The 25,796-nt window shown below is 41.3% G+C and overlaps 1 protein-coding gene across 2 annotated transcripts; it reads left to right on the top strand.

Moving 5' to 3' along the window:
- The first annotated feature begins 2,113 nt into the window (after positions 1-2,113).
- On the top strand, positions 2,114-25,343 carry xdh (xanthine dehydrogenase). Of its 2 annotated transcripts, XM_040051550.1 has the most exons (35): positions 2,114-2,485; positions 3,471-3,528; positions 5,606-5,702; positions 5,854-5,962; positions 8,727-8,853; positions 8,958-9,019; positions 9,098-9,190; positions 9,279-9,359; positions 10,085-10,229; positions 10,344-10,436; positions 10,667-10,818; positions 11,667-11,760; positions 12,136-12,245; positions 12,360-12,544; positions 12,897-13,059; positions 13,143-13,232; positions 13,411-13,580; positions 13,665-13,791; positions 13,863-13,982; positions 14,470-14,566; positions 14,643-14,767; positions 14,864-14,997; positions 15,066-15,153; positions 15,265-15,351; positions 15,439-15,630; positions 15,713-15,858; positions 16,073-16,154; positions 16,252-16,347; positions 16,696-16,899; positions 17,002-17,054; positions 17,136-17,250; positions 17,460-17,525; positions 19,580-19,768; positions 19,856-20,023; positions 24,369-25,343. In XM_040051550.1, the coding sequence occupies exons 1-35, from the start codon at positions 2,387-2,389 to the stop codon at positions 24,417-24,419; spliced, it is 4,068 nt and encodes a 1,355-aa protein (XP_039907484.1). In that variant the 5' UTR covers positions 2,114-2,386; the 3' UTR covers positions 24,420-25,343. The 2 variants fall into 2 exon arrangements, with proteins under 2 accessions (XP_039907484.1, XP_039907485.1); XM_040051551.1 differs by lacking the exons at positions 2,114-2,485; positions 3,471-3,528; positions 5,606-5,702; positions 5,854-5,962 and adding an exon at positions 8,065-8,404.
- The last annotated feature ends 453 nt before the right edge of the window (positions 25,344-25,796 follow it).

Raw genomic sequence — 25,796 nt, 5'->3', positions numbered from 1 at the left:
AAAAGTCACAGGAAAAGAAAGTAGATGCTGCGTTAATTCAAAGGTTAATATACCAGAAAATTATATAAGTAATCTGGACCTTACAGGGGCAACTACGACTCAGGTGAATAACAACAAATGACATATTACAGTATGCCATGTATGTCCTGCAGTATGACCAACAGGTCCAAGTTTTGGACACAGAGTTACACCTGACTCTAGAATTCACTGGTACAGATTTCATGTTCAAATTCACGGTTGACTCAGCAACTGCCCGAGTCCTGTTGCAAAACCACAAGACCAATTGCTCATGGTTAGTATGAAGTGTTTGTGCTGAAACGGTGTGTTTGGTTTTGTGCATTACGACCAGACATCTCCACTTTGGTCTTGTCTGTCCAATAGACATTGTTCCAGAAGTCTTGTGGGTTGTTCAGATGCTACTTTGCAAACCTAAACTGTGTTTAAATTTTGGAAGGCAGCCCTTCCAAACCACCAGCTTTCCGTGTGTTTCACACACTACTTGTGCATTCTGGCTTAATTTTTGTTTAAAAAATAATAAAATGGTTCAGTATGTCATGTTTTGTAGTTCTGCTGAGGTTTTCTTTACCTAATTGAAAGACCTACTAAGTACTTGTTCAAGTTCATGGTTGATTCATATCATGTTGTGAAAAACCTTATAATATAAAGAGAATTTTATTTGTTTTTGCCATAAGCGGACTGAGATGGAAAATGTGTTTTAGGAAACTTTCGGGTTGTACAAACACTAAATGCTTTCTGTTAGCAAATCAAACTAGAATGGCACAAATGGCATAAGAACTCATTCACTACTACTTTCAAAACGACTTTCACCGTTAATATTTGTTGGCTAACCTCATGTGAAGATTGTAGCCAGCGCCATTAAATATGATGTACCTCAGGGCTCAGTCATAGGCCCACTGTAACTGTGAATTTAAAAGTCAGTTGTTTATAGGCAAAACAGTTCTATTTGTCTCTTGTATAAACCTTAAAATCCTCCACAACAAACACATCCATGTACATGTGTAACAGAGAAGCAGAATAATTGTGTGGAGTCTGGTTGAACTTTCATTTATCAGCATCTCCTGACTATAAGCGGGGGCCTTTGAGGCTACGGAGGGCAAATCAAATGGATTCACAGCTGGAATCCAGATCACATGAGTCTGTGAGTGATCTGATGCTAATGTATGTGTGAGGAGAAAGCAGTCTATTCATTGTGCTGTGTTATAAAACTGCATGTTGGCTGACAGGTCTTGTGACATGAATAAATATTTCCGCTCTACAGTCTAATATAAACCATCTAATAATAATAATAATAATAATGATATAAAGTTTAAAATCACTGAATTAATTGTTTTACACTTTGAGCTGATGGCGATGTAGTGGATTTAAACTCTTTAAAATGAATAAACTCTTAAAAACTGGTGTTATGTTTAAAAAAAACTTTAACTTTAAGGAAATGTTTTCACTGTATTTGTTGCATTTTATACCTTTTACTTCTTTTTATTGTTTTGTCAGTATTTATTGTTGAATTATATTCATACTACAAATTATAATTCTTTTCATTATTTATGTACATTTGAATTCTGAGTTTATTATTATGTATTTCATTTTTCCATTTGAGTATGTTAGTATGTTTTCATAGTCATCTGTTTTATATTTACTTTAATATCATCATTGTTTATTACATAGATCTTGTTGTTACATATTTTAAATTTGAATTTCTGGTTTTGTCTCTATTTCCATCTTTATTCAATCACAGTTTGTTTTCTGGCTGTGACCTTCAGTGGGGAGGACTTTGTTGTTGTTTCCAGTCATTGTTCATTAAAGCTGCTGATAGGCTGTGATTTACCATGATTTTCATGTGTATTTGATGTCAATAGATGTAGTTTGAGGGTTCTGTCAAATGCAAAGATACATTTTCAGTCTTTATTTCAAGGTAAATAAAAACTGAGCAGGAAGCTGACCTGACAGACTGGAACTCGTGAGCTGCTGTGTCAGCTTGAAATTTGTATAATAGTTATCCAGTAACTAGTTTACAGCTATTACACAACTATTATACAGGACTGTGACCTTTGACCTCCAGGTATGCTCATAGCTGTGAATAATTGTTCAGAACAGGAACATCTGCAATGTTAGTTCTGCAGGTCATTCACACATTTTTATTTATTTTTTTAAGTGAGGGGAAAGAAGTTTCAGACTTTATCAGTCTGACTGATCATGACTTAACGTTTGATTATTGAGCGCGATCGAAACATCTGAGGGATTGCTACACTCCAGAACGCACCTTCAGGTTTTTGTGGGAGGAGAAGGGGGGCCGGACAGGACATGCCTCCCTCCAGATAACTGAACCCACGAGGCCGGATCATTAAAGACCAGAAACACCAGCACCATGGAGAGGGCACAGGAGACCGGCAACATGGGGGACCGGACAGGAACCAAGACCCGGTCTGGGTCTGATGAACTCATCTTCTTTGTTAATGGGAAGAAGGTAAAAATATTCATCTTTTAGCTCATTCGTAGTGACTTTACTGTGATCTCAGTCTGCCTCTGTAACATTTATATCATGCTTAATCCATCTTAACGATAACAAAGATCATGAACACTTAATTATGTAAGAATTTAGACTGTGCTTCAAATTGCAGCTGAATCTCCTGATTTTTTTTTTATTGTAATCCAAGTAAATTGATTCTATTAATGTTATATTTTTTCACAAATAAAAGAACAAATGAGCAAAAAACTAGTAAAGTAATTAGAAAAAACAGAAGTTTGTTCAGCTGAATAAAAAGTTGGGATGAAAAATTGAAGTATTTCAGAATGTGGAACAAAATGTTGGTGAAAGCAAAACATTGATGACTTACAGGCGACACGGTGCATTAAAAACACATAATGACATTCAGTTTGCTTCTGATAAGTGAGACAAACACAAAAAAGCTGGTAAAATAAAACATAGTAAGCTGTGCATGTGTAGCTGATACTCAGTGAAAGCTTTAATGTTTGTGAGAGGGAGCAAAATGAAAGATTCATTCATTAAAATACAGGATTAATTCAAAATATTCAGAATGTTACATTGGTCAGTTATACTACGCTTAAACCAGAGTCCATGCAAGTTTTAGTATATTTTTATTTACTAAAATCTAGACCAACATTTAATGTTTTATTTCTGATTCAGAATGTTCGATTAATGTAAATTACGTTTATTTTGACTTTATAGCTGCAGCGTCCTCCTGGTAACTGACTGTTAGTTTGTTTCTGTAAATTTAAACTGGAAGGACATGAGCTGCACTCAGTTTACCTCAGCTGCCATCACTTTTCTGTCTCAGAGCAGTGAATAACTTGTTGATAATTAACTGTAAAACACTGATTTATATGTCCTGGTGTATTTTTCTGTGTATTTTTAGTCTTTTCATGTTGATTAAAATGTAACTTTTGAGCTTCTTTGTACTCTGGAAGATTGATTTGTGTTTGTGCTGCAGATTGTTGAGAAGAACGCAGACCCTGAGATGACCCTGCTGACATATCTGCGGAGAAAATGTATGATCACACATAAAAACACACACACGTCTGTACAGTGTGTAGTATAATCTATAGAGTAACACATATAGTGTAGTGGTAGATAGACTTTGTCCTCAGTCAGTGGTTTTTTCAAGTTCAAGTTCAGCCTTGTCTTTTTCACTGTGCAGACAGTCCTGTTTATCTTTTTCTGTCACTGGTCACGTTTCCACCTTCAGCCTCGCGCACACTACATGAAGAAAAAGAGGAAGAACCCAAAGTAACAACCTAACCCAATAATGCAGCTGTTGATGTCTTTAATATGAATACAGATGTTTAAATCAGTGGGGTTTTTAAGAGCTGGTTTGGTTTATTGTTTTTCTCATGATGAGCGGCTGCGGGGTCAGTGACTGTCTCTGCAATCAAACAGTCAAAGTCCAGCACTTTCCAGCATTTGGGATTTGTGCCAGAAAGCTTTCCTCTCTCATTTCCTGAGTGTTCATCTGTCATTTGTATTTCATAATTTATGAAATATTAAACTGTGACTGATGTTTCAGACTGCCCTCACAGCACAGCAGTATCTTTCGTGTCCCACTAGAGGAAATTGAATTCACAGGAACTATTAAATTGCCTTTAATAATAGTAAATAAAAGGAGCTAATTACAGGAAATGAAAGCAATCATACCAAAATTGTGCAGTATTGTTCACCATTAGATGTGTATACCACAAGTGTACAGTTTGTTACTAATGGGTATAAATATAAAAACATATTCCCAACTTTGATTTTTAGTTCAGTTTATTTAAATCTTATTTATATAGCACCAAATCAGAAGAGTCTCCTAAAGCCACTTTATGTTGGCTTTAGGTGACTAAAGCCACCTAAAGCCAGAGAAATTAAACAGATTCAGAGCATCACACTTTTTAGGTTTTACAAAAAAAATTCCAAGAAATATTCCATCCACAGTTCGGAAGCTTCTTCTTGCAGTTTGTTGAATTACAGCTATTCACTGAGACTGCTATCTGCAATTTTCTGTTGCAACAATATTCTTGTAAATGCTGTGGTTACAAGTTTACGTTCATTATTATTCTATAAATGTTACAATGAGAGCAGCAACAACAGATTTCAGATTATTTAGAACCAAACTAACACCTATTTTTTCATTTGTATAGCACTTAGAATAACAGGTTATCCTGGATGCAAATTACCCAATAAAGGGTCTCTAGTGCTTTTTGAAGCACCTGAACCAATTACAGAGCAGCATTTTTAGTTCTATGAGAGTGATTAGAGATTTGTAAAAAAAACCTGAAAACTGTGTTTGATCGGTCTCAAATTATTTACTGAAATGATTTCCAGCATATAGCTCCATTCCATAATCCCAAATCAATACAAAATTCCTCAGCCCTTTCAGCCTGACCTGGCCCTGGATGGAGACAATGATGAAGAAGGCCCTGCTAGCAAGCAGATGGCTTTGGAGCAACAATTATTCTCTGTAAAAATGCTTACAAATGTATGTCAAAGGTGTCCTAAAGCTCAGGAAAATGGGATGATGCTCTTGAACACAAGGTTATCTTTGGCACTTTTTTGAGAGTAATCTGTCACCTAAAAGTAATCATTTATAGTTGTGTTAGTCTTTTCCTAAACCTCACAGAATCGTTTTTAATGTTTAACTCTGAGTTCAGTGTCTAAACCAAATAGCGTAATTTTAGTACACACCAGGATCAAAACACATTGCTATTCCTTATACTTGGAAGAACATCATTTTCCCTCTTATTGTGTATTTCGTTTGTATGTTCATTCTTAAATTTCTTTAAAAGTGGTTTTAAAATGTCTTTTAAAGTCTTATACTTGACCTGTTTATGGCTGCAGTAGCCTGCCAGTACTTGTATATATCTGTTTATATTCCACACAAAGACAAAATGAGTCGAGTATCATGTCGTATGAGAACATCTCATCTCAGTGACGTGTTCAGTAACAGTCAGAGTTGCTGATTCAGGTTTTACAGCCGGTCTCTGAGAGCATAACTGTACTCCGACACGCTTCATGACCACATCCAGTGATTTAGTGATTTCACAGTAAAAATGTGTGTGTGTGTGTGTGTGTGTGTGTGTGTGTGTTCAGTGGGTCTAACAGGAACCAAGCTGGGCTGTGCTGAGGGCGGCTGTGGAGCCTGTACTGTAATGCTGTCCAGATACCAAACACACACTAAGCAGCTGCTGTATCCTTACTCTGAATGTGTTTATACATGCATGTTTAAAATGTATGTATGTCGATCAGCTGCACTCATGTGCTCCATCCATAACAAACTGATTTCACAGCTGCTGAATAAAACATTTGAGAGCACGTGAACAGTCTTTAACTGCATCCAGTCATTACGCCATCAACGCCTGCCTGGCCCCTCTCTGCTCCCTGCACCTGGTGGCCGTGACGACTGTGGAGGGAATCGGCAGCGTGGCGAGGAAGTTGCACCCTGTCCAGGTTAGAAAAAACAACAAAAAAACAACACATACCTGGGGTCCGTTCTTCGTACCTCGCTAAGTAAGTTAGCTGGATTTGATTGTTGACGATTTCGCGTGATCTTGGATCGTTCGTGAAGGAAACGGCTTCCAGGGCCTAATCCGTGGATCGGCTTCCTCCGAGGCGTGGGCGTCTATCAGCAGAGATTGTACCTTAATCTGTAACACAGTCAAATATATTCTCAAGTAACATTCAAGCATGCCATTCAGCGTGTTAGTACGAGCTCGGGAGCAGCTTGGGAGAACAAGAAAACAGAGACTGCTTCAGGTTGTCTTCCCAAATCGACTCAACTTTATTCTCAAGTACAATAGTTTATATAGAGGGAAAAATTCATGAGTCAGCAGATTCTCAGTTTAAACCAGTACAGACCAAGATAAGGGAGCGTCTTCCTGCCCTTGGGTGAAGAAGCACCCTTTGTATAGTTTATCAGTTCAGCTACAATTATGATTATCTCAGCGACATATTTTCAAGGCACGAAATAAAGAGTTCTTTCATTAGTGAATTCTGAAACAAACCATCTGGCCTTCAACAGGCGTCTCCTAAGAGATTTAGAAACTAATGTAGCTGAGGGAGTGATCTCTGTGGTATTTCAACCTTGTACCAGCCTGTGATTCTCACACATCAATTCTTGGGTCAAAGAGAAAAATAACTAAAACAAAGGGGCCTTATTGAATGACAGAGTTTTCCTGTATAATGTCACTATAAAACAATATCCAGTAAATGCTCCCATGGTACTAAAATACCTAACAGTTCGGTTCTCCGAAGCTCATCCGGGACTTGCTGTCATAGCAACAGATCCGTAAGCGTAAACCTGCTCGGGAGCAGGCTTACTTTATGTAAACAAGATTAGATCGCGGCCACTCAGGTATGTCCGCTTCATGTATACGAAAGCAACAGCGATATTTTACCACTGTTTCTCCATAAATAAATATTATCAATGTAACTAAAGATAATGCAGTACTTGATTCTTTTATTGATTTCATACAGATACATACAGGTCATTTCCTAAAAAAAGGGAAATGTACTAATAATCATTCCATTTCATGTATTTGATTATTTCAGATGTAATTCATATTTTAGAGTAGTAATTGTAAATTACGTCGTGTAATCAAGATGAGAGACCATGGCTATAAAAGCGAAGGTGGATTTGGGAAGTCTGTCGCAGCCATGTCCTGTCCGTATACGCGAGCCACCCATTGCAGAAGGTGCAAGATTGATAAGGAGAGTCCTCAGAATTCAGCGTATATTGCGGGATAGACAGGATCCTTTAGCTCAGCGCGACAGTGTGCTCATTGAGAGATATCGATTTTCCCGTGAGGGTATTATTTACTTAACCGACTTGTTGACGAGGGGGTGCAGGACCACCACCTGTCTTTTTTTTGCTCTGCCCTTTTCTTGGTTGCTGTTATAAACAAACAAACAGATTATTTCAGGGTCTCTTTCCAAGAGACGAAAAGCAATATAAGTGATGAATATTACCATTCTGTAGAATATTCTTATATTTCACTTTTACTTGTTCCCATGTTCTAGTGGGTCCTGTTGTGGCTCTAATGTGAAAGAGGATATAATGTAATATAATATTGGATATTATAGTGTGATATGATAAATCTACCCTACCGCCTACTGGTGTTGGCCAGAGGGGCCGATGGCGCGATATGGCAGCCTGGCTTCTGCCAGTCTGCCCCAGGGCAGCTGTGGCTACAACCGTAGCTGCCTCCACCAGTGTGTGAATGTGAGAGTGAATGAATAGTGGCATTGTAAAGCTCTTTGGGTGCCTTGAAAAGCGCTATATAAATCCAATCCATTATTATTATTAAATTACTTACGAGTTTAATTTGTCAGCAACTTTCTGCCAGCCCTCTCTCCTTGCTTTTGCAGCCTTGCGTTCTGATTAACCTCTGAAACTCCTGAAATCCCTCACTCAGGAGTTCTTCCTCTGCTGCCGAAAAATACTGAGCGCGCTCCTTCGACATTTTCGCCGACCAATCAAAGGGTTGCCGATCAATGTTTCTACTATCGATGCGTAGCCCCTGTTAAGCCACCCAGTGATCTCACATTACTTCATCCAGCTATACTAATCGTCAACAACAGGTGTGTTCGGAGAACCGGAATAGCGAGCTCAAAGTTGGCGCGATGATTTGATCTTGGATGTAGTAAGCGAGGTACAAAGAACGGACCCCTGAACACAAAGGAACATAAGGAACTTAGAAACAAGTTTCCATGGTAACATATTGCCTTAATGACCTGTATTAAAGAGGCATTTGTCGATGTTTGACCACCAGGGGGAAGAAATTTTACCTACCAGCTGGAAAATGACTTCATTACCTCCTTCTAACAAAGCATTTTTACTCAATTAATTATTTGTATATTTGTACAAAGTTACTAATGAAGCAACTTTTTCAGGTATTAAATTGTTTTTTTTGAAAATATTTAAATGGACTTTAATATAACCTGTAGCAATGTGAAACTTTGCAGTTTTCTCTAATAATTCATGGAGGAATTATTTGGTTTTTGGCTGAAATCTGACACCATGCTGTCATCCTCTGGCTAATGCTAGCTAAAACTAGTTTCCTTCCTAATGGAATTGCCGTTGAAGAAAAATGTTGAGGAACCATTACAATGTTTTCCTAAGAAATCTGAGGCTTCAAATGCTGTAAATGCTTGTACATGTATTTACTTTTGTAAATATTTCCCCTAATGGGTGTTTTTTTTTTTCATCATTTAGGAACGAATTGCAAAGGCTCATGGCTCTCAGTGTGGTTTCTGCACGCCAGGTATCGTCATGTCCATGTACGCCCTGCTGAGGAACAATCCCACACCTAAGATGGCCGATATGGAGGAGGCTTTCCAAGGTCCTGCCAGAGACAGACTGACTTTTGTTGTTTATTGAATAGGGAAAGAAACTAGGTAGCAGTAATCAGACCTGATGTTTCAACACAAATGATCACATTTTCAGGAAATCTGTGTCGTTGCACTGGATACAGGCCAATACTGGAAGGATACAAGACTTTCACTGTGGTGAGAAGACACCCATGGAGAAGATTTATTTTTGCCATTACTCTGTTGATGACAGTCCGTTTGTGTGTTTTCCTCCAGGAGGGGGGATGCTGTGGAGGGAGGGGGCAGAAAAATGGCTGCTGTATGAGTAATGTGAATGGAGCACAGAATGGTTCAGAGGAGCAAATCAAAGTAAGTGATCTTCATTCTTGTTGTTAAAAACTATTGAACAGCCTGTTGAAGGTATTTGGATGTAAACTGTGTGTATGTTTTTACACAGGAAGCTACGTCTCTTTTTAACCCTGCAGAATTTGCACCCTTTGACCCCACGCAGGAAGTCATCTTTCCTCCTGAACTCATGGTAAATTCACACAAACCCAAGCACACAATCAAGCACAATCACGTTGGGGTAATTTTGGGAAAAAAACAAAGTACCTACTCTAGGTGTAGGAGCTTCTGAAAAAAAATGCTAGGAGGTCTTGACGTTGATGGGTTAAACCTAAAAAAAACATCAACATCTACCATTTTCCATATGGACGTCTTTTCTTCTAAAGCACCTGTGTAAATGTAAAATGACATAATGGAAACAGAATGGCTAAACGGCCAATGCGTGGTCCCTTCATATAAATATTTGTGCCAGCAAAGACCTGACCTGACCTCCTATATTGCAAAGGTATTTGATATTATAGTAAAACAGAGTTTTCAACTAAATATCTTAAATGCTGAACTCAAACTGAACTTACTAAACATGATTCTCGTCCTCCATACAAATGTGAAAATTATCAGTATACAAGCAAACATAGAACCTTGATTTGATTTGAACATGAGGCCAAGATCCTGAGAAACAGATGGGTGCATCCAGGTGTAACAGGAAGTTAGTTCTTGAGCTCTGGCTGATTTGATCACTAAACAAAGGCAGGTGAAGCTTCAGATGTGGCTGTGACACATCAAGCTACATTTCCATAAGCACCATGTGAGCTGTAGTTCCACAGTTTCCCTCCAGTCATTTGTTGTGCTATTGATATGTATAATGAACTGATTTCGCACATTGTGTTTGTCCCTCTCCTTCCACTTTATTCCACCTAGACTCTCTCTAAAGATCGGAAGCCACATTCGCTGTGTTTCCATGGTGAGCGAATGACATGGCTGCAGCCTGACAGTCTGGATGAGTTTCTGAATCTGAAATGGAAACATCCAGATGCCCGTGTGGTGGTGGGAAACACCGAAGTTGGTCAGTCTGGTTCACTCAGATCATTCATTCACTCCTTCATTTCACAATTAGCACTCATTTACTCAGATAAATACTAACTTACTGACTCATTCACTCTTTCATTTATGCCTTCAGGTGTTGAAGTTAAGTTTAAGAACATGGTTTACCCAGTCATCCTAGCTCCAACCTTCATTCCTGAACTGAGCGCAGTGACTCACACTGAAGATGGTGAGTACAACTCACGTTGATACCACTGCTAATAAACGTTTCCTTCTGATTGCAAATGAATGAATTAAATAAGAAAGTGGAAAGTAAATAAGAAGGCAAACTGGTTCTTATCACTGAAGAGTAAGTGTTAAGAGAACATGTCAGATTGTCTTCTAAATCAAAAAGGTTAACGGTTGCTGTAGCTCGGCGATGGGAGAAGAAGCAGTGATGAGAAAATCTCTTTGTTTCAGGGATTGTGTTTGGTGCAGCATGCACTCTCAGCCACATGGCGGTGGTGCTGAGGCAGGCAGTGGAAAGTCTTCCTCCTCATAAGACTGAAGTGTTCCTCGCTGTCCTGGAGCAGCTGCGCTGGTTTGCTGGAGTGCAGATTCGTAATGTAGCGGTGAGTTACCTGGACTGACTGGTACAAAAGTTGTTTGATTCTAGGACACTAGACCTTTTCCAAGACACAAGTGGGTACTTTGGTGGGGTAAATTTAGGTTCTATGTTATAATGGACCTTTTTGAAGAGATACCCAGTGTGCCTAGGCATGAGGGGCCAATGGAGAGTGTAACATCACCAATCAATACGCAGAGACAGCAGAAAATGTCAATAATTTCAAAGTTAATTGACATTTTCAATGATACTCTGGTCCAATGACAATTAAGGTTTAGCTTTGGGGATTATGGAGTGTTTCAAACAATTATATAATTTCTATGATAGTACAGGAGGTGTGTGAAAACAAGAAAGTACTTTAGGGGGCAAGAGAGTGGGAACATCCCAATATATGCAGGTTTCATGGGGGAGTTTAGGGTACATACAGAGAGGTAGTAAGAGGTTTGTGGTTGATGCCCTGTAAGAGAAAACATTTCTTCTATGACATACACCAAGTTAGTGGGAAGTTTCATTCGTCTTGGATGTGGCAAAAATATACAGAGCAATTTGCATTCAGTTGCATTTGGACTTTTCCAAGGAAATACCCACTGTAGCTTAGTAGAAATATACCAGTAAATACACAGAGCTATTTTGTTGTTCACAAGCCCTCAATGACTGGGTATAGAGTAAATTTAGAAGCAAATTTAATCCAGTATGATTTTGAAAAAGGAGTTTTGCTCAACAATAGCTACTGAATCATGCCTATAACTTTAAAGAACACCTTACATCATAAAAACATTACTGTGATATAAAAAGTTGAGACTGTCTTGTTTTCTGTGACATTGTGATAAGACGTGATTGTGTCGTGTTTTTCAGGCTGTCGGTGGAAACATCATGACAGCCAGCCCCATATCGGACCTGAACCCGGTCTTTATGGCAGCCGGCTGCAAGCTCACTCTGGTGGACAAAGGTAACAGCACACACTTTTATTCTGGTTGACATAAGGTGCTGATAAAAATTCAAACTAAACTATCCATTCAAGGTAAACCTCCAGAAAAAACATCAGACAAATCTCATTCAGAGCCTGCCTGAGAAGCTGCCTGATTTTAGGTTTTTCTTCAGTCTCACAGTGATCAAGTGTCTGATCATCTATCATGTGCCAGGCGCTGCTCACAGGAAATTCAGCTGTTTCCTGGTTACATTTCTCTAAGCTGTAGTTTACATGTTCATAATAATAACTGTATAAATGTTTGAATAAGAATTACCATTGACAACCAGCTGTTTTTGTGGCTTCCATGTGTTTTGTCTTGTTGACCCTCGCTTTTGACCTCTGACTGTCCTTCAGATGGAAGCCGTGAGGTTCAGATGGATGATGGGTTCTTCACAGGTTACAGGAGGACAGCTCTGCGACCTCAGCAGATCCTACTCTCAATTCATATCCCATACAGCAAAAAGGTCGAAGCAGTTTTGTTGATGCAATTACTTCCTGTTACATTTAAACCCCTCCAACCATTTCCTGTGACCACCTCATGTGTTCTGTCAGTCAGCGACTTTGTTTTCTACCTGCAGACTCAGTTTGTGTCTGCCTACAAACAATCCCCTCGCCGTGAGGATGACATCAGTATCGTCACAGCAGCGATGAGCGTCACCTTCACCCCTGGGACCGATGTTGTTGAGAACCTGAGGCTGAGTTTTGGTGGCATGGCACCGACCACAGTACTGGCTAAGAAGACGGCAAACAGACTGATTGGAAGGTAAGAAGGAGTCAAAGGAAAGAAAGATAAAAATAGAGAAGGGAGGAAGGAAGGAATGGAAGAAAATGGAAATAAGTATACAGGGAAGGAATCAAGAAATTATCAAAAGAAGTGATGATTTAAGAAGAAAGAAAGGAAGGTAGCAGGAATGATGGGAGGAAGGAAAAATATGAAAGGACGTAAGCACATAAGATGAATGAAAGAAAGTCATTAAGCAGTTAAAGAAGGGAGGAAGTAAAAAAGGGACAAAGGTCAGGATGAACAAAAAAGGAAAGGAAAAGAAAGGAAAGTAACAAAGAAGAAAAATAAGAAGGAAGGATAGAAGGCTGTAAGAATGTTTGGTATCGTACAGGCCGTGGGGAGAGGAGCTTCTAGAGGAGGCTTGCAACTCAATGGCTGAGGAGATGAGCCTGGATCCGTCTGTGCCGGGTGGCATGGTGACATACCGAAGAACTTTAACTCTGAGCCTCTTCTACAAGTTCTACCTGACAGTGCTGCAGAAGCTCCGACTGCAGGTCTGTCTGTTTCCCATCATCAGATTTAAACAACAATTGTCATGTGATTGTTTTTAACAGCATCTCATTGGTCCATCTCTCAGGGGCTAAAGGTGACCGAGGTCACCTCAGATTGTCTGAGTGCGACTGAAGTGTACCATCCAGAGACGCCATCCAGCGTTCAGATCTACCAGGTACAACAAAGTGTTTTATGTTATTCTTAAATGAATGTCTACAAAATATTCTAATTTTTCAATTTTCTATGAAAATTCAGAGTTTAATTAAAGTAAATATTTATACATATATAATCTCTGGAAATGTAACAGATTGAGATTTATTGTCCATGTATGTATTTCGATTCTCCTCTTGTAGGCCGTGGCAAAGGGGCAGAGCCAGGATGATGTGGTGGGCCGTCCCATAATGCACCTGTCGGCCATGAAGCAGGCGACAGGTGAGGCGGTTTACTGCGATGACGTGCCGCTGTACGAGAACGAGCTCTACCTGTCACTCATCACCAGCAGCAAGGCCCACGCTCGAATATTGTAAGACACCTGTAGAAAACACCCCTGTACTACACTCACCTGTCCAACAGATATATGTCATGTGTAACCAGTTATGTGTTACAGGTCTATAGACACGTCAGGTGCTGAGCGTTGCCCTGGTGTCGTCTGCTTCCTGTTTGCTGATGACATCCCCGGCAGTAACACCGCCGGATCTCTCAAATTTGATGAGACTGTCCTTGCTGACGGCGAGGTTTGTTTTCTTCCAACCAATCATCAGGCTTTGTAGGGTTGAGGTTGATATCTCGTCTGTCCTGTGTGCAGGTGACTTGTGTGGGTCATATCATTGGTGCTGTGGTGGCCAAAACTCAGCTTCAAGCTCAGAGAGCCGCCAAAGCCGTGAGGATCGAGTATGAAGAGCGGCAGCCTGTCATAACCATACAGGTGAGAGCTGACACACCTGAGCTGCTATTGACCAATCATTGATGATCTTTGATGGTTATGTATCCAGAGTGAATGCTGATGTAACATTTTAAACATGTCGATGTAATTTGACACAAAAATAAATCTGCTACCATCTTAATTTCTCAATGTAAATTTACATTTAAAGAAAAAATTAAATTAAATGTAACTTAAATTTACATTATAAAATAAATTTGCACTTACAGTTAACATTGTTGAATTTTTAATCATTTCATTCTATTCTATGTATTTCAATAATTTCTAGCTTCACTTTTAAAGCATTTTCTGTTGTGTACTTAGTGTAGAATATAATCTACCTCTAGAATATGTACCTATCTTTTTTATTGCATAAAGTCCAGTAAAATGTTGTAACTTTGTGTGTTTCTGGCAGCTGAGAACCATAAAATAATATTATTTAAATTTTGACTTTTATGCTTAAAATAAAATGTTGTGTTGGTTTGATTGACAGGAGGCTATTGCTACCCAGTCCTTCTATCAGCCAATCAGAACCATACAAAAGGGGGATTTGGAGTTGGGGTTTAAACATGCTGACCACATCCTGGAGGGTAGGACTGTCTCTGTGACTCTATGTGACTCCTCACTTTTCCAGCTGGCATTAATTTTTGATTTGCTGTCTGTCAGGTGAGATGCACATCGGTGGTCAGGAGCATTTCTACTTGGAGACAAATGTTACTCTGGCTGTTCCCCGAGGAGAGGATGGAGAGATGGAGCTCTTTGTTTCCACCCAGGCACCCACCCATACACAGGTAACTCCAATGCTCCAAAACACAGGTAACAATAGCATAAAAACACACACAAAATAAGATGTAATAAATTAACCTATAAGTGTGTCTCTGATTCAGTCTCTGGTGGCAATGGCATTGGGTGTCCCTGCAAACAGGGTGGTGGTCCGCGTGAAGAGGATGGGCGGAGGTTTTGGAGGAAAAGAATCGCGGACCACTTTGCTATCCACTGTGGTTGCTGTGGCAGCAAATAAGTAAGTCCATCAATTTTTAAAACCTCAAGAATCTAACATTGATAAGAATCTGGCTTTCTGTGCTTCAGACTGAAGAGGCCTGTCAGGTGTATGTTGGACAGAGACGAGGACATGCTAATTACTGGAGGAAGACATCCCTTCTATGGTAAATATAAGGTATGAGGAATAGTACTACTATCAGTGTTGGCAGTAGCAGCAGCTATAATACTTATGGCAGTAATTTTATTTTTTGAAGGTTATTTTACTGATCCTTTTCTCTTGCTGCAGGTTGGGTTTCTAAACAGTGGGAGAGTTGTTGCCCTGGATGTGACGTACTATGGTAATGCTGGAAACTCCATGGATCTCTCTCAGGCAGTGAGTATTATTATGAACCACAGACCTTATTCATCTAATTACATGGTATGCTGATAACACCCTAAAGTTAGCTGTGTATTCAAAAAGATTGTGGAGCGATCTCTGTTTCACATGGAGAACTCATATAGAGTGCCAAATATACGTGGCCGAGGTTTCCTGTGCCGCACCAACCTGCCATCCAACACCGCTTTCAGAGGCTTTGGAGGGCCACAGGGTATGATGGTGGCAGAGAGCTGGATGACCGATGTGGCTCAGAGTCTGGGGAAGTCGCCTGAGGAGGTTGGTGGATAACTGAAGTTGGATGAACAACTAAGTCTGGTTAATGAATGGCAGTCCAGTCAGTGTCTCCATCCTCCTGTAGGTTCGGCGGTTGAACTTGTATATGAAAGGCGATTCAACTCCATTTAATCAAGTCCTGGACCAGATCACCTTAGACCGCTGCTGGGATGAATGCATGTCACGCTCTGGATACCAGCAACGTCGAATTGCCATTGACCTCTACAACAGGTAAGAGCAAGTTATTTAGACCAAAATTTCAGTACTTTTGAGTGGATAAGAACAAGTTTAGAAGCAATTTTAGCAACGCAAGAGGTAATAATTATCTAGTCTGCATAACTTCTAAAAATGTACTTTGTGGGATGAGAGGCAAAAAGGTTTAAGCAAAGAAATAAAAACATGAAACTTACTTTTTCAAAATGATCATTTTCTGTTTTCTGGGCAGACAGAACCGATGGACCAAACGGGGAATTGCTGTTGTTCCTACCAAATTTGGCATCAGCTTCACTGCACTTTTCCTAAACCAGGTCTGATACACAAACAAACAAATATTTTAAGTTTAAACAGTTCCTATTATTCTTTTATCGTGAGCAGCCTTGATTGGTTGTTTTGATTTGTCTTCAGGCTGGAGCTCTGGTTCATATCTACACAGATGGCTCAGTGTTGTTGACTCATGGAGGGACTGAAATGGGACAAGGACTTCACACCAAGATGGTTCAGGTAAAGGACTCCACTCATCTATTTACAATCCACATATTTATTTCAAACATCACATTGGATGTTTGAAATAAATGTACTCTCTCTCTCCTGACCTTTGGTGGAATCACACACAGAAATATTTATTACCAATTCTTCTTCATAGATAAGATTAAATAGCCTCTAAAAACTTCCTTCGGAGTATCAAACGTTGCCGCTTTTATTAATTTTCTCAAGCACTTTTTTAAAAAATATTTTAAATACCTATGGTCTTTATAAAAACAGCATACAATTTTTATACTACTGCAATTTAGTGAGAAGCTGTTCAGCCATTCAGAAGCATGCAGAACTGTCTTCGCTGTGTGTTTTCAGGTTGCCAGCAGAGTTCTGGGTATCCCCTCCTCAAAGATCCACATATCAGAGACCAGCACCAACACAGTTCCCAACACCAGTGCAACCGCTGCCTCTGCATCCTCAGACCTCAATGGTGCTGCCTTGAAGAATGCCTGCGAGATCCTGCTGAAACGTCTTGAGCCATTCAAGGCCAAGAATCCCAATGGAACGTGGGAGGACTGGGTAAACAGGGCTAAATTTGTCATAGTACTTTTTTGGGGGGGTTTATTCCCATTAAATATTCATCTTTTAACTGTACTTGGTGTATTTGTGTCTGTTTACCAGGTGAAAGCAGCTTACTTTGACAGAGTCAGCCTCAGTGCAAATGGTTTTTATAAGTGAGTTCACCAAATGAATCATTGATTAACTTCATATTACAACAAAATGAAAGGTTTCACTGTTTCCCTCTTTCTTATCAGGACTCCAGATATTGGTTATGACTTTGAAACAAACTCAGGCAGAGCCTTCAGCTATTTCTCCTACGGAGTGGCCTGTTCAGAGGTGGAGATAGACTGTTTGACCGGATCACATAAGGTCTGCACCAAGTACAGCTACATTTATCTGAGTTCAAACTCTTGAATCAAATGTTTAAAACGTTTTAAGGACCTCTGACTGATTTTATCACCTCTGTCAATCTGATTGAGGTGTTTAACACCACATTTTTTTTTTCACTTTTTCACAGTTTTTCAATTTTACTGGTAAATTCTGACTTGAGATATTTTCATGACGTATTTGTCTTACAGAACTTGAGTACCACCATAGTGATGGATGTTGGCAACAGTCTCAACCCAGCTATAGATATCGGGCAGGTGAGATATTCAAGTAGTCAATAAATACCGTATTTTCACGACCATAAGGCGCACTGTGCTAAAAGGCGCAGTCTCAGTTATGTGTGCCCTTACTGTATTTAACACACACATAAGGCGCACTGGACCATAGGGCGCATACAAGTACCGTATGCGTATTTAAAAATAAAGCGGGAGCAAACCTGAATTCGGTACCTTACTCACATTTCTATTGCCGGTAATCGTCATCATCAACACACAAGCATACAAGTGTGCATATTTAAAAATAAAGCAGGAGCAAAACTGAGTTTGGTACTCACATTTTTATTACCAATAATCGTCATCATCAACAACACACAAGCATACAAGTGTGCGTATTTAAAAATAAAGCGGGAGCAAACCTGAATTCGGTACCTTACTCACATTGCTATTGCCGGTAATCGTCATCATGAACAACACACAAGCATACAAGTGTGCGTATTTAAAAATAAAGCAGGAGCAAAACAAAGTTTGGTACTCACATTTTTATCATCAATCAAACCCATCGAAGTCCTCATCCTCTGTGTCTGAATTGAACAGCTGCGCTAAATCTCCATCAAACATTCCAGGTTCACTTTCTTCACCGTCAGAGTCACTTTCCGTGCCGTGCGGCTCCTCGGAAACGATGCCGGCTTTTGCGAAAGCTCGAACAACAGTGCCAGCAGACATGTTAGCCCAAGCATCTACAATCCATTGGCAAATTGTGGCGTAACTCGCCCGGCGCTGCCTTCCACTCTTAGTGAAACTGTGGTCTCCACCGGTCATCCATCGCTCCCAGGCCGCTCGCAGCCTTACTTTGAACGGGCGGTTCACACCGATGTCCAGCGGTTGGAGTTCCTTTGTCAGGCCTCCCGGAATGACAGCAAGCTCACAGTTCATTTGCTTCACAAGTTTTTTCACATCGGCTGTGAGATGGGCACGCATAGAGTCACAGATCAACAGCGATGGTGATGCGTGGAAAAAACCACCTGGTCTCCTTACATACACCTCCCTCAGCCACTCTTTCATCATTTCCTCATCCATCCAGCCCTTTTCATTTGCCTTAATGATGATTTCTGCTGGAAACTTCTCTTTAGGCAAAGTCTTTCGCTTAAAAATCACCATAGGCGGCAGTTTCTGTCCATTAGCATGGCAGCCAAGCACAACAGTAAAAGAAGACTTTTCATACCCCGTTGTGCGTATCGCTACCGTGCTGGTCCCCTTCTTCTCCACAGTGTGACTCACCGGGATGTCAAAAGTGAGCGGGACCTCGTCCATGTTTGTGATGTGGCTGGGCTGGATGTTTTTGTCGCCGATGTGTTTGCTGCAGTAGGAGCGGAAGATGGCCAGCTTTTCCTTATAATCCGCTGGAAGTTGCTGCGCTACCGTAGTCCTGGTCCGGATGGAAAAATGGCACCGTTTCATAAAAAGTGAAAGTGAAACTGCTTTTAGCCGAATGGTGACCGTCGAAACGCTTCTCCCGCTCGCTCTTTGCTCGATGATCCACCGCTCGAGTCTTTCCTCCAACTCGGGCCACCTCGCCTTATGTCCGCGGAAACTCAGCTGCGTTTTCTTGACCTGCCGGAGCTTGTTTTCCAGCTTCCTCCATTTGCGAACCATCGATTCGTTAATCTTAAATTCTCTCGCCGCTGCTCGATTTCCATGTTCCTCCGCGTAGCTGATGGCCTTCAGTTTAAACTGTGCTTCGTAAGCGTGTCTCTTTGCCATTTTCAGGGTTGTTAAAACAACGATGTCCTGCATAATGCACATACCTGTTCTTTTATACAGGTATGTGCGATTGTCCCGGTATATACGATCAACGCCCACACTTCACCCTTTAACGTTCTCATGGTGTTCTCTACTACGTCATCCTTACAACACATAGGGCGCGCCGCACTTTTTGAAGAAAATCTAAGACTTTTAAGTGCGCCTTATGGTCGTGAAAATACGGTAATTAAATATTATTCATACATAAAGACAACTGATGGATCAATGAACCAATAAAAGAAACAAAAACCACATTTTTATGGTACTGATTCGTTCCTCATGTCTACATTTAGGTTGAGGGAGCATTCATGCAGGGTCTGGGTCTCTTCACCCTGGAAGAGCTTCATTATTCACCCCAGGGAGTCCTCCTCACTCGGGGTCCTGGTTCTTATAAAATCCCTGCCTTCGGTGACATTCCTACCCAGCTTACGGTCTCGTTGCTTCGTGATGCTCCTAATGATAAGGCCATCTTTGCCTCCAAGGTAAGAAATCTGGTAATGCTCAAGACAGTTTAAAAACTGATGATCCTGGATCTAACGGACTTATACTTTTTGTTTTTCCTTTCCCAGGCTGTAGGTGAGCCTCCTCTCTTCTTGGCATCTTCAGTTTTCTATGCCATCAAAGATGCCATCAGTGCTGCACGGGCAGAGTCAGGGATTACCGGGCCATTTAGATTGGACAGCCCTGCTTCTGCCGAGAGGATCCGCAATGCCTGCAGTGACCGCTTCACTAAACTGGTATGAAAATCTTGTGAAAGATCTGGCTTGACAAATCAGGCATAAAAGTTTAAATTTACGTATTTCCCAAAATTAGGAGAATCAGAAAAACATTGGCTCCATATGAGAGATGAGACAAGCTCCACTGGTAAAGTAGTAAGACCTGCGGTTTTTAAAGGTTAATAAGGAACAGTGCAAACAATGTTAATGATTAAGCCAACCCAGTCTAAATTCCCTGAGTGAAGAACATTATAGAACAAAGGTTGTTCAACATAAAAGTTTGATACCAGTAATAATTCTGGTAGTTAAAAAATGTAGCAGAAGACTTTAAAATAGTCTTAGTGGACACACTCAGTACATAAAACTGAGAGTAACTACATCGTTCATGTTCTCATTGCAGCATAACTCCAACTTTTAACAAAAGACTTTTTGTGATGTTCAAGTTTCCATTAGCTTTTATTGTTAGCATTTATGCCGATGACGGCATCCTGTCCATGAAAAGGTTTAGTGAGAATCAGGCCTTGTTACAGCTCTGGATTAACCGTTTTATTTCTTTTCTGCCCAGCTGACTCAAACTGCACTGTTGTCAGATTTGAAGAGATAGAATCCAGATAAACATGCAAAGAAAAATTTAAAAAATCAAAAAATCAAATTCAAATTCAAATTCAAATTCAAATTCAAATTTTATTTGTCACGTACACAGTCATACACAGTACGATATGCAGTGAAATGCTTGGACAACTGCTCGTGACCCAAAGAAAACAAAAAAAGGAAAGGCTATGAATAAGATAGGAAATAAATATGAAAAATTAAAAAGAAAAATTAAAAAGGGTAAATTTAACTAGGAAGGAATAAAATATAAATTAAGGTTAAAAATGAAATAACTGTACAACACAAATTAGAATGAAGGGTAAATTTAACTGGGAAGAATAAGATAAAATATATAAATTAAAGTTGAAAATAAAATAACTGTACAACAAAATACACAATACACAATATAGAACTATATAAGAATGTATGAAGAAATCTAAATATAAATATATATACACAATAACAGCAGCTGTACAAGTATTACCGGAAATGAAGAATATAGTGACCAGTGTTGTGCAAAAACAAAGTCCAGAAAGTCCAGTGTGTGTGTAAGAACCATATGTGTGGGTCAGTACTGTGTGGTGGTGTGATTGAGAGACCGTATCGCCTGCGGGAAGAAGCTCCTCCTCAGTCTCTCTGTGTTGGTCTTCAGGGAGCGGAATCGCTTTCCTGACCTCAACAGAGAGAACAGTCTGTTGTTGGGATGGCTGAGGTCCTTCACGATCTTCCTGGCCTTGGTCCAGCACCGCCTGCTGTAGATTGAGTGCAGGTCAGGGAGCTCGGAACGGATGGTGCGCTCAGCTGACCGCACAACCCTCTGTAGAGCTCGTCTGTCCTGCATGGTGCTGTTCCCGAACCAGGTTAAGATGTTTCCCGCCAGGATGCTCTCTATGGTGCACGAGTAAAAGTTCCTGAGCACCTTGGAGGGCAGTTGGAAGTCTCTCAAGCGTCTGAGGTGGTAGAGACGCTGTCGGGCCTTTTTCACCACGGTGTTGATGTGACAGGACCATGACAGGTCCTGCGTGATGTGAACTCCGAGGTATTTGAAGCTGTCCACTCTCTCCACTGGGCACTCGTTGATGACAGGGGTCTGGTAGTTCCTCTCCTGCTTAGTGCTGAAGTCCACTATCAGCTCCTTTGTCTTACTGACGTTTAGAAGGAGGTTGTTCCTCTGGCACCAGTTCTCCAGATTCCTAATCTCCTTCAGGTAGGCCGTCTCGTTGTTATCAGAGATCAGGCCCACCACGACGGTGTCGTCAGCAAACTTGATGATGGTGGTGGAGCTGGTAGTGGCCACACAGTCATATGTGTACAAAGAGTACAGCAGGGGGCTCAGAACACACCCCTGGGGTGCTCCAGTGCTGAGAGTGGTGGAGGCTGAGACATGTCCGCCCATCCTTACTGCCTGTGGTCTGCCAGTTAGGAAGTTGGAGATCCACTGACACATAGATGAGCTGAGTCCCAGATGCTCCAGCTTGGTGGTGAGTGTGGAGGGAATTATGGTGTTAAATGCAGAGCTGTAGTCTATGAAGAGCATTTTAACATAATTCCCCCTTCTAGTGTCCAAGTGAGTGAGTGATGTGTGGAGGAGATGAGAGATGGCATCGTCTGTGGAACGATTTGGACGGTAAGCGAACTGTAGTGGGTCCAGTGTGTCTGGTAGTGAAGAAATGATGAAGTCTCTGACCAGGCGTTCAAAGCACTTCATCACTACTGAGGTGAGGGCTACAGGGCGATAGTCATTGAGAGAAGCAGGGTGGGGTTTCTTCGGGACAGGAACAATGATGGACTCTTTGAAGCATGTGGGGATCACCGACTGAGATAAAGAGATGTTGAATATCTCAGTGAACACAGGAGCTAGCTGGTATGCGCAGTCTCTGAGGATACGACCTGGGATGCCGTCTGGTCCTGCTGCTTTCCTGGTGTTCACTCTCTTGAAGGCTCTCCTTACTTCATGCTCGGAGATGACGAGCACGTTTCCGGTGCTGGCAGTATCTTCCTGTCTGCAGCCGTTAGCGCCGCCAACACTAGCATTGTTGGAGACCTTAGCTGCAGCCTCGAAGCGAGCATAGAAAGTGTTCAGCTCGTCTGCCAGAGTCACGGCCGCGTTCGTCATACCGGTTGTTGGTGCTTTATAGTCCGTTATTGTCCTTAGTCCCCGCCACAGGCTCCTAGAGTCACTCTGTTGGAGTTGTGACTCTAGTTTCCTCCCGTAGCGCTGCTTCGCCTCTTTCACCGCCCTCCGCACGTTATATGACGCGGCTTTGTACGGGTCCATGTCCCCCGTCATGAGTCCCGTGTTGTAGGCAGCGGTGCGGGATCTCAGAGCGTCGCGGATGGTTTTATCCACCCACGGCTTCTGGTTGGGAAACGTTGTGATAGTCTTTGTCTCCACGGTATCATCCGCTAGTTTCCCGATGAATCCCACAACCGCTTCCGTAAACACGTTGACGTCATCGTCGGAGCTGTTCCTGAACATGTCCCAGTCTGCGTCATCGAGTGCGTCCTGTAACGCGGCCACCGATTGGTCCGTCCAGCGCGCGACCTTCCTCTGAACCGGAACTTCCTGTTTCAGCCTTTGTTTGTATTTTGGCATGAGGAAAATGGCGGCGTGATCAGATTTGCCAAACGGGGGGCGGGATTGTGCCTTGTAGCCGTCCTTGACCGTAGTGTAGCAGTGGTCCAGTGTCCTTTCACCTCTGGTGGGGCAGGTGATGTGTTGATAAAAGTTCGGCGCTGCGCGTTTGAGGTTGGCGCTATTAAAGTCCCCCGTCACAATAAGCGCAGCGTCCCGGTGTTGTGTCTGGTGCTGTGTGAGTGCCTCATGCAGCTCGCATAAGGCGGTGACCGTGTCCGCTTGTGGTGGAATATAAACGGCACTTACAATGACCGATGTAAATTCCCGAGGTAGATAAAAAGGACGACACATGATGGACAGTAGTTCCAGATTTGGTGTGCAGGAGCGTGTGAGAGGAACAACGTTCGCACTGTTGCACCAGTTGTTGTTCACCATTAAACACACGCCGCCTCCCCTTGACTTCCCCGAGTCCCGTGTCCTGTCCATGCGGTGAACCGAGAAGAACTCGGCCGGCTGGATGGCGTGGTCCGGCACCGCTGGGTTCAGCCATGTCTCGGTGAAGCAGAGGAGATTGCAGTCCCGAATGTCTCTCTGGAACTTTATCCTGGCCCTGAGGTCGTCAAGCTTGTTCTCCAGTGACTGGACGTTGGCGAGCAGGATGCTAGGCAGAGGTGTGCGGTGTGCACGAGCTCTCAGCCTGTTCCTGACGCCGGCTCGCTTCCCTCTAGGCCGCCTCCGCTTCCCTTTGTTCTCCCTCGAGATCTCACTCGGCCAGCTCGGATCCGGAGTTAAAAACTTCGAATTGTGAGTACATTGTAAACCAATAGAAACAAGAGTGTCACTGTCATACCTAATGTACCCAATGGTGATGATTTTGCCGATTTAGAAACGCTGAAAACTAACTTAAAAAACAAAGACAAAGAAAAAGTGGTCGGAGCAGTCGTGACGGCAGCCGACCTCACCGGCGCCATCTTTTATGGAAATCAAATCAAATCAAAAGTATTTCAGCTTTGTGGGTATAAAAAAGAATGGATGAAACAAATGACAACATTTAGGTTTTACATTGTGAGATGGTTAAATCTTTTTCATGTCTTTAAAGGAGAAATTGAAAATATGCAGAAAGGTCAGTTGGATAAAAGAAACTGAGAGACCTAAAACTGTTTATATTTGAACTTACCAGCTGTTTTTCTATTGCAGTGTCCTCTGGCTGAAGCAGGAACCTTTATCCCCTGGTCTGTTCAGGTGTAGGACGCTCCACTGATGATCAATCAAAAAACCTCAAGAACACATTAAGCCACGTTTAGCCTTGTTACCAGAAAAGCTCCTGAAGGACCAAATATTACCCAATTATGATAGGATTAGAATATTAGGATATCCTGGTGTTACTCTAATCATTGTCTACTGATACAGCTTTAATAGGAAAGAATTCAATATTTTTTGTTACACTTTCACTTTAATATTTCAGCTGTAATTTTGTAAACTCGGTATTAATCAAAGGGGACCTTTTCTGCATTTTCTGTTGCAGAGTATATATAATATTGCAGTGTTACAGAGCTAACGTTAGGTCATTATACAGACAAAGCACAGCTCATAGCCAAGAGCTGCTGCACTTCTCCAGGCTTTCATGAGCTGTCCAGTTATTAGAATGTGAGCTTTTCTGTGGGACGGTTGTTAAAAGGGTCTAGATAACCACCATGACCTAATTTCCTATTGATTTGGAAAGTCCTTTTGTGAAGCCTCAACATTTTGACCACTATAGTCTTTTTTTCAAGCCAGAAGTGACCATATTTGGAACAAGAGGGAGAGCTGTACATACACAGATATCTGCTTATAGGTGCTAAATAATGCAATAAAAGTCCTGCAATTAGCAGTTAGCCAAAGAGGTCACACATTGAATAATGCAAACTTTAAGCCTCTGTTAAATTTAAACAGGCTAAAAACATGTTTATTTCAATTATAAAGCTGGACATTTTAACATAGGAGTTTATTGGGACTGACTCACTTTTAGAGCCTCACAGGTACATTAGGGGAACTGTAGGTGTTGGCTACACTTTTCAATCCCAGCAACTACTTCTTAGTTTCGCAGATGATAAACTGGGAACTACACCAAGTCCCAGTGTGAGATAAATAAGGATAATTTTGAACAGTGATTCCTAGAATTAAAAACAAGCAGAAAAGGTCCAGTTTAAATTCTGACTGCTTTGCTCGAAACAATTGTTGCAATATGAATGAAATAAACATATTAAACACATCTGTTGGTTTGGCTTTTCTTCCTTTGACTCATGTTGTCAAAGTTAACATTTGAATCAAATTAGCAGTCGTCCAGAGCCACCACTAAAGTCCTGTAAATAAAATGATGCTGCATGTGGTTTAAAACTCAAGACTAAATCTTTCAGGGGATGAAATGTATTTCACAGAGCTCAAACATGTTTATCAATGTGACTGAAAGGAAGCACATTGAGTTGACATTTTGCTGACTGCATTAATGATCTGATTGATTGGTCTGAAAGCTGCAGCAGATTGACGTGAAGAGACTAAAGGATTCGTGCAGGTTTGGTTGGTGGTTAGAAAGTGATGGTACAAACACGCGAGCCTCATTCTTCACACACTGACCACACAATTAAC

Source organism: Simochromis diagramma, unplaced genomic scaffold (assembly GCF_900408965.1).
Source record: "Simochromis diagramma unplaced genomic scaffold, fSimDia1.1 OVJJ01000107.1, whole genome shotgun sequence".
NCBI classification, from domain to species: domain Eukaryota; kingdom Metazoa; phylum Chordata; class Actinopteri; order Cichliformes; family Cichlidae; genus Simochromis; species Simochromis diagramma.
The sequence above is the reverse complement of the archived record's forward strand: the minus strand, read 5'-3'. Positions and strand labels throughout refer to the sequence as shown.